Here is an 8,554-nt window from a genome sequence, read left to right on the forward strand (position 1 = left end):
CGCGCGCGCGCCCCTGCACTACCTGGGCCCGCTGCTGTCCAACCTCAGCCAGCAGCCCGGAGCGCGCGCCTTCCTCCTGGACCCCGGCAGGTGAGGCCCCGGCTCCCGCGCGGGCGGCGGCGGGCCCGAGCGGGATGGCAATGCGTGGCCCCTCCCGACAGGTGTGTGGTCCAGCGGCTGCTGCCCCTCACGCAGTACTCGGACTCCTCGGTGCGCAGGGGCGGGGTGGTGGGGACGCTGCGGAATTGCTGCTTCGAGCACCGTGAGTGGAGGGCGCGGGGGGGGGGGGGCTGGGGAGGGGCTGGGCCCCGAGCCGCTATGGATCGACCCTTTTCTTTCTTTTTCTTTTAATATCCACGCCGTCAGGACATCACGAGTGGTTGCTTGGGCCTGAGGTCGACATTCTCCCCTTCTTGTTACTGCCGTTGGCTGGGCCTGAGGACTTCTCGGAGGAAGAAATGGACAGTGAGTGGATAGATGGATCCTCAGGACTGGCAGGCAGCAGGGGAAACAGCTGCGGGGAGAAGGAAAGGAAGTGTCCAACGGGAGCCTTCCAGGAAGGAGTTGCTGTGCGCCAGGAACTCCCCTCAGCTCCTGCACTCCCCCTTAGGGCTGCCTGTTGACCTGCAGTACCTGCCTCCAGACAAGCAGCGTGAGCCTGATGCGGACATCCGGAAGATGCTCATTGAAGCCATCATGCTGGTGAGCAGTTGTCCTTTATGCTAACTGCATCCCATGCTGCACATGGTGTATACACTGACAGCTGAGCAACCGCTCCCATCTCTCCAGCTGACAGCCACTGCCCCGGGTCGGCGGCAGGTGCGGGACCAGGGAGCCTACTTGATCCTTCGAGAACTACACAGTTGGGAGCCTGAGCCTGATGTTCAGGTGGCGTGTGAAAAGCTCATCCAGGTGGGTTCGGAGTTGGGGAGGCTGGAGAAGTTGTGCTTTCAGCTGGCTGCTCATCTGCCTCACCTGCTGGCAGGTGCTCATTGGGGATGAGCCAGAGAGCGGCATGGAAAACCTGCTGGAGGTACAGGTGCCCGAGGATGTGGAGCGACGGCTTCAGCAGCTGGACCAGCTGGAGCAGGAGCAGAAAGACCTCCGACCAGAGCCGCATGTCGAGGGGGCCCTGCCCACCTGAGACCCCTGCCCCCAAACACCAGCTCTAGGCCCGCCTTCCTCTTGCTTCTTGCAGGCTCCTTTGTTCTTGTTTGGAGGCTGTCTCCTCCTGAGAAGCAGAGCTATACTTTTTTAATCTTTTTATTTTTTTGGCCAGTCCTGAGGCTTGAACTCAGAGCCTGGGCACTGTCCCTGAGCTCAAGGCTTGCACTCTACCAATGAGCCACAGCTCATTTTTTGGTTAATTGGAGATAAAAGTCTCTTGAATTGTGTGAATATGTGTGTGTGTGTGTGTGTGTGTGTGTTGGTTCTGAGACTTGAACTCAGGGCCTGGGTACTGTCCCTGAGCTGCTTTTGCTCAACACTAGCACTCTACCACTTGAGCCATAGCACCACTTCCAGCTTTTTCTGTGTATGTGGTACTGAGGAATCAAACCCAGGGCTTCATGCATGCTAGGCAAGCACTCTACCCCTAAGCTTCCCAACCCCAGAGCTCTTGTATCCAGTCCATGCCAGGGTTCTGGGGTAAATGTCCAGGGAACACTGGAGGCTTGACAGCATGTTGCCCCTTTGCTACCAAAGAGAGGGAAAGTTGCTCAGAGTTACTCTGTGAGCAAAGATGACCAGGCCTGGGCTGTAAATGAGGCAGATGATGGCTAGTAGAGCCACAAAGAATCTGCTTCCAGGCCCAGTGGAGGCCTAGACAGGAAACACTGCACGCTCCAGTAGCTGGAGTGGAGTTCCCTCTTTCAAGGGTGCCACGGGGTGTGGGTACAGTTCAGGCTGTGGGTGTACACATGCTTCCGCCATCAGCCCCATGTCCCTTCATCCTGCTTCAGACCTAGTCTCGGGGCTGATCATACTTGAATCTTGGGATCTTCCTGGAATTCTATTTTTGCATCACTTGCTGGGTCCTGCTTCTCTTCTGTCTTCTATTTCCTTGTCTAACCTGTACCCCAGGGCCCTTGTTGGTTCCCCCAGTCCTCTCTGCATCCTGTTCATCTTCCTTGGCCTTAGCTGCTTTGCAAGACATCAGACCCTCCTCCTAGAGTGCTCTGTCTCCCCTGCAGAATGCTCCCGAGTACCATGCAGCCTCCTCTGCAGAAGGCCCCTGAGTACCCTGCAGAATGCCCCCGAGTACCCTGCAGAATGCCCCCCCCGAGTACCCTGCAGAATGCCCCCCCCGAGTACCCTGCAGAATGCTCCCGAGTACCATGCAGCCTCCTCTGCAGAAGGCCCCTGAGTACCATGCAGAATGCCCCCGAGTACCATGCAGAATGCCTCCCGAGTACCCTGCAGAATGCCTCCCGAGTACCATGCAGAATGCCTCCCGAGTACCCTGCAGAATGCCCCCGAGTACCCTGCAGAATGCCCCCGAGTACCCTGCAGAATGCCTCCCGAGTACCCTGCAGAATGCCCCCGAGTACCATGCAGAATGCCTCCCGAGTACCCTGCAGAATGCCCCCGAGTACCCTGCAGAATGCCTCCCGAGTACCCTGCAGAATGCCCCCGAGTACCCTGCAGAATGCCCCCCGAGTACCATGCAGAATGCCTCCCGAGTACCCTGCAGAATGCCTCCCCGAGTACCATGCAGAATGCCCCCCCGAGTACCCTGCAGAATGCTCCCGAGTACCATGCAGCCTCCTCTGCAGAAGGCCCCTGAGTACCATGCAGAATGCCCTCCCGAGTACCCTGCAGAATGCCCTCCCGAGTACCCTGCAGAATGCCTCCCGAGTACCCTGCAGAATGCCTCCCGAGTACCCTGCAGCCTTTCTATCTGAGCAGCAGCTGCTCCCTTGGAAGTGGGCCCAGGAGCTTTATGCTCTTTTCTCATGGCTCAAACTGTGTGTTCACAGCCCCCAATTCTAGCAACTCTTACCCATTGTTGTTCCCTGCTGGGCCTCTCCTCCCCAGCCAGTTCTGGGACCTGACTGCAGAAGCCTAGCTAGCCTCCTAGGACACCCTGAAGCCAGGGGCCTCTCCACCATGTGTTCCCCCTTACCAATTAAAGCTCTGGTTGTGGTAGCAGATACTGTGACTGTTCCCCCTTCCTCTTTTGACCTGCAGCCCCAATACGTGGTAGCAGAGCCTCAGTCTAGGAGGCTCTGGAGGTCATCTGCTCTGTGTGCGCGTGTTGGGGATTAAACCCAGGATCTGGACACTGTCCCTTAGCTTTGTCACTCAAGACTGGTGCTCTGCCATTTGAGCCACAGCTTTATTTCCAGTTTTTTGCGTGTCTCACATACTTAACTGCTCAGGCTACTTTCAAACCACAGTTAAATCTCAGCCTCCTGGGTAGCTAGGATTACAGGCATGAGCCATTGGCACCCAACCCATGCGCCTTTTTTGCTCAGATAGCAGCATCATTAGTTCACAGAATAAATGTTTTTATCTGCCTCACCCACCCACTCCCAGCTGACCAAGTTGTGTGCCCAGGCATGTGCTTGATAGCAAACATGGAGTTCAGAGATAAGCACCTGCCTGGTATCCCTCCTTAGTGAGCTGCCTGCCATGGTGCTCCGGAGCATCTTTCCAGAAGAGCTTCCTCCTCGTCTGGGGCAGGCTTCCAGAGAGCCGGTTCTGAGGTGGTCCCCTTGGGGGCATCCTGTTGGGGGTGCCACGCTCTCTGCTGCTTTGGGTACAGCAAGTCTGGCTCTAGCTTTGGCTTGTCCTCGGACACTGGATGCTGGGAACTAGTCTGTTGACCTGCATCATAGCACAGTACGGGTCAGGGAGCACAGAACCCTCCTGCCTACCCTCCCCACACCCTGGGCCAGGCTGCACCTGGTGTCTCATGGAGTACACAGAAGAGTGCATGCCCTCCAGACAGCATCCAGCGGTGAGCCGCCACCTGCTGCAGGTCCAGGCGTGCACAGGGGCGCAGCTGAAGCAGCCCCCGAATCAGGTCCCGGCATTCTGTGGGAAAGGCCTGTGGCTGTGGCTGCTCCCCCACCAGCTGCCCCTGCCACACCTACCACTACCAACAACACTGACAAAGTCTGGAGATGATCTGCATATCACGTGGAGAAGCAGCATGCCCTAGGCTAGCGCACAAGGCGATTGCCCTTGGTGTTGAGTGAGTCAGTCCCTCCCTCACCCAGACCAGTTTTCTCCATCTTGCAGTGCAGTGTGCCTGCTGAACGCTTCCATCCTAGACAGATCAGTCTCTCCACCTTGGAGTGGCTCTTCCTGCAGCCTTGGTCTGGCTGCTGTCCAGAGAGGGCTTGGGAGGGATGTGGGGGGTACTCACCAGGGGACAGGCCCCGCTGGAAGATGGGGCCACGGCGCATCAGGTGCAGCATGCGGTGGGGCTGGCGCTCTTTGAAGGGCAGCTTCCCGGACACCATGGCGTGGAGGATGATGCCTCTGGGGACATGGGGTCCTCAGGGTGCCGCCCCTCCCCGGCCCCCCCGGGCTTCAGGGCTGCTCCTGGAGGCACTCACAGACTCCACAGGTCGGCCTGCTCCCCCTTGTACTTCTTGCTCATGAGGATCTCCGGGGCTGTGTAGGCCACAGAGCCGCAGAAGGTACTCAGCAGCGAGTTCTTGGGCCCCGTGCAGTTGGCGAAGCCGAAGTCTGCATTGGGCAGCAAGCAGGGCAGCATGTGGACAGGGTGAGGGAGAAGGGGTTCAGGAGGGTGTTGGCCTTCAGGGATGGCTGGGAGGGATGTGAAGGGGCAGAAGGCTCATGAGGTTAGACCCAAGGGTCTGGGCTGGATGGAGGGTAGGCTACAGGCCTCTGGGAGCCCCCAGGGTTAGACCTAGATCAGAGCTGAGGAGAGGGGCCTGTCTGGGACAATTGGAGCCTGGGGCTAAGAGTGCTGGGGACCGGGGGAAGAGGCCGCTCACCAGTCAGCTTTAGGAAGCCCTGGTCATCCAGCAGGATGTTCTCACACTTCAGGTCCCTGTGGGGGAAGGGGAGAGGAGATGGGCCTGGGCTGGAATGGGCCGGGGCGGGCGGGTGGGCAGGCGACACCCTCACCGGTGAACAATGCCGACTTTGTGGCAGTGGGCCACGGCGCTGACCAATTGCCAGAACAGCCTTCGGGCCTCCTCCTCCTCCAGCCCCGGGCAGCACCGGTGGTTGGAGACGGTGTTGATGTGCTCCAGCAGGTCACCTCGAGCTGCCAGCTCCAGGACCAAGTAGGAGCGCTGGCTGTTCCGAAAGGTCTCATACAGCTGCACCTAGCAGGTACACCCACCATCACCACCCTGAGGAGGGGCCGGCCAAAGGGCTGGCAAGACTGGCAAGTGTGCCGGATTCTGCCTTGAGGATGAGACTGGCCCCGAGTCCAAAGGTCAAAGGGAGGTTCTAGGAGAGGAATAGGGCAAGAGGCCTAAGGTGGGCAGTGGGTGGGGCCAGGACGGGCCTGGGGCCTGGGGAGGGTGGGACGAGGTACAGCAAGGCCCACCACGTTCACGTGCTTGTAGGTGGCATTGAGTGATGAGATCTCACGGGGTAAGAACTTCTGAGAGAACTCCACTGGAGCCTCAGTCAGGGAGACAATCTTGATAGCCACCTGTGGGAAGCGCAGGGCAGACCCTGTGCAGGCCACCATGTTTGGTGATGGGGCGTGGCAGGCCCCATCCTTGTACACATTGCTCAAAAGCTTTGTCCTAGCCGGGTGCCAGTGGCTCACGCCTGTCATCCTAGCTGCTCAGGAGGCTGAGATCTGAGGATTGTGGTTCAAAGCCAGCCCGGGGCAGGAAAATACGAGAGACTCTTATCTCCAATTAACCACCAGAAAACCGGCAGTGGCGCTGTGGCTCAAGTGGCAGTGCGCTAGCCTTGAGCTGAAGAGCGCAGGGAGAGTGCCCAGGCCCAGAGTTCAAGCCCCGCGACCAAAGGAGGGGAAAAAAAAAAAAAAGCTGTGTCCTCCAGAGGGCAGTGCTGGCCTTCCCTTCCCCTTGTGTTCTGGGTACTATGTTCCAGGGGTTTGGGGACAGGAAGTGGTCAGCCTGCTGGAGCCTGGGGCTCTATGGAGGAGGCTGGTGCTGCTGGAGCAACCCTGGGGCACCCTAGGGAGCCCCATGGGGCGGGGGGGGGGAGGCGGGCTGGCCTCACCATAGTGTGGTGCTTGCCCCGCAAGTCAGAGGACAGCTTAGGGTTGTGCTTCATGCGCTCATGGGTAGCATAGGCCAGGTACACTTTGGAGAAGGCCCCAGAGCCAATCTTCTTGGAGGAGAGCAGGTAGCCATTGCTCATGCACTCTCGAACCTGGTCCATGAAGGTTCTCTGCTCCAACTTGCGCCTACCACTGCCCTTCATGGAGGGCAGGGAGCCACGGAAGAGGGCTTGGCGGTCCAGTCTACTGTCAGTCTCAGTTTGGGGTGTGGGGAGCACGAAGGCTCAACTGTGTCAGAGGGCAGGGGCTGGGGCAGCAGGGGGCCGGGAGGACTGCACCCCCCACTTGGGGTAGCAGCCAAGTTTCTGAAGGCTTGCTGGGCGTGAGGCTGAGAATGTGGGCTAGGAAGCTTCGGTGGGAGGCTGGGAAGGCTGCGGACTAAGCAGGGAGAGCAGGCTCTTGGGAACTGGGACAAGTTCTAGAACAGAAGGTTCTAGAGCAGCACCTGCATTGTGCCCTCAAAAAAGGTGGGCGCTGATAGAATTCATAAACTTTATAGACCAAGATAATGGCAATTTACCTTCTGAAAGTTAAAATGTGTTTGTGACTTTAAGTATCACTATTCTTCAATATTGTGAAATTTATGGAATCAATCGCAATTAAAAATTATTTTTTTTAAAAAGTAGATGTGGGGGCTGGGAAGGTGGCTCAGTGGTAGAGTGCTTGCCTTGCATGCTCGAGGCCCTGGGTTCAATTCCTCAGCACCACATAAGCAAAAAGAAAAAAGCCGGAAGTGGTGCTGTGGCTCAAGTGGTAGAGCACTAGCCTTGAGCTGAAGAGCTGAGGGACAGCACCCAGGCCCAGAGTTCAGGCCCCACGACCGGACCCAAAAAAAATAAAAAAATAAAAAAGTAGATGTCTTCTCAAGACCTTCTGCCTCTGTGGGCTCTGGCTTGGATCGGCCCTGTCTTGTGTGGTGGTCTTCTCTGTGACATGGAACCCAATTCAAGGGCTAAAGTCAGAACACGCTGTCATGTGCCATCCTGCATTTGGCTGGCCACAAAGGGCTTTACAGAAACCTGAGGGAGGGGCTGGAGATGTGGCTCAGTGGTAGAGCGCTTGCCTAGCATGCATGAAGCCCTGGGTTCGATTCCTCAGCACCTCATACACAGACATAGCCAGAAATGGTACTGTGGCTCAAGTGGTAGGGTGTTAGCCTTGAGCAAAAGAAGCTCAGGGACAGCATCAAGGCCCTGAGTTCAAACTGCAGGACTGGCAAAAAAAAAAAAAAAAGAAAGAAACTTGAGGGGAAGGGACAAATAGGGGTAAAAGTCATAGGTCAGCCTTCTAAGAACACAAGGAATGGAACAGGAACAGAATGTGTCATCTGCCATTCCAGCTGTGCCCCTCATCCTCTGAAGGGGGGGGCGAAGGCCAGAGCCGGCTGAGCCAGAGAGGGACAAAGCCGGTAACCTCCCTCCTGGCCACCAGAGCCTCAGCTTTTACACGGGCTCGGCAGGCTCCATCAGCGTCCCCAGGGCCAGCAGTAATTCCAGGCATGGGCTTCAGACCATCCAGCTCAAGGAGCTCTGTCGCCACAGACTCGGTGCAGCAGCCGGAGTCCTTGCCATGTGCCAGGCATTCTAAGCAGTTACAGCAGTTTCAGCTGCCCCGTCCTGGCCCAGTCACAGAGCATACCAGAGTGCCTGTCCCACAGATGCAGCTCACACTCAAGATTGCACATCTGAACACAATCAATCAATGCACAGGTGGGTCTTTCTTCTGGAAAGTCACAAGAGCCCCAATAGCGGCCAGTGAGTAGTCATCTCTTTCACAAGCGGCCAGGCTGCTACATGATACAGGTCTAGTGAGTATTAGAATTTGCACCTCTTGGACTGTGGTCTGTGGTGGGTGTGAGGGCACATCTATGAAGTGAAGGTTGGAACAGGCTTGCCTGGGCTACTCGGACAGTCATTCATGTGTGTGTGTGTGTACATACATATATATACATACCATATATATATATATATATATATATATATATATATATATATATATATATATCCTTGTTGAACCATGAGCTTCTTTTTGTCCAAGTCCTGGGACTTGAACTCGGGCCTAAGTGCTGTCCCTAAGCGTTTTTTTTTTTTTTTTTTGGTCATGCGGCTTGAACTTAGAGCCTGGGCACTGTCCTTGAGCTTTTTCACTGAAAGCTAGTGTTCTACCATTTTGAGCCACCGTGCCACTTCTGATTTTCTGGTGGTGAAATTGGAGACTTTCCTGCCCAGATTGGCTCTGAACAGTAATCCTCAGATCACAGCCTCCTGAGTAGCTAGGATAACAGATGTGAGCCACCTGTGCGTGGCT

General features: G+C 56.5%; 2 protein-coding genes across 2 annotated transcripts; one reads left to right on the forward strand and one right to left on the reverse strand.

Annotated features, from left to right (window-relative positions):
* Positions 1–4: 4 nt before the first annotated feature.
* Positions 5–1,324, forward strand: Hgh1 (HGH1 homolog (S. cerevisiae); the record flags this gene model as incomplete). Its single annotated transcript, XM_013033845.1, has 6 exons — positions 5–90; positions 162–262; positions 367–465; positions 611–702; positions 790–912; positions 986–1,324. Coding segments are annotated over 6 exons (660 nt in total), but the record flags the coding sequence as incomplete, so codon positions are not given.
* A 2,292-nt stretch (positions 1,325–3,616) lies between these two features.
* Positions 3,617–6,390, reverse strand: LOC105998987 (testis-specific serine/threonine-protein kinase 5-like). The gene is made up of 8 exons (XM_013033846.1): positions 6,187–6,390; positions 5,534–5,641; positions 5,104–5,306; positions 4,971–5,026; positions 4,566–4,698; positions 4,373–4,488; positions 3,907–4,038; positions 3,617–3,828 (listed from the first exon to the last, which is right to left on the reverse strand). Exons 1-8 carry the CDS (start codon positions 6,388–6,390, stop codon positions 3,617–3,619), a joined length of 1,164 nt encoding a protein of 387 aa, XP_012889300.1.
* Between the last annotated feature and the right edge of the window lie 2,164 nt (positions 6,391–8,554).

This window comes from Dipodomys ordii, unplaced genomic scaffold, assembly GCF_000151885.1.
Source record: "Dipodomys ordii isolate 6190 unplaced genomic scaffold, Dord_2.0 Scaffold179, whole genome shotgun sequence".
In the NCBI taxonomy this organism is placed as follows: Eukaryota; Metazoa; Chordata; class Mammalia; order Rodentia; family Heteromyidae; genus Dipodomys; species Dipodomys ordii.

Excerpts from the sequence above, each read along its gene's own strand:
- LOC105998987 (XM_013033846.1), bottom strand. The coding sequence starts at position 6,390 with ATGAAGGGCAGTGGTAGGCGCAAGTTGGAGCAGAGAACCTTCATGGAC. Across the intron at positions 5,307-5,533 it reads CCTACAAGCACGTGAACGTG|GTGCAGCTGTATGAGACCTT; the intron begins GTGGGCCTTGCT and ends TGTACCTGCTAG. Across the intron at positions 3,829-3,906 it reads TGTACTCCATGAGACACCAG|GTCAACAGACTAGTTCCCAG; the intron begins GTGCAGCCTGGC and ends GCTATGATGCAG.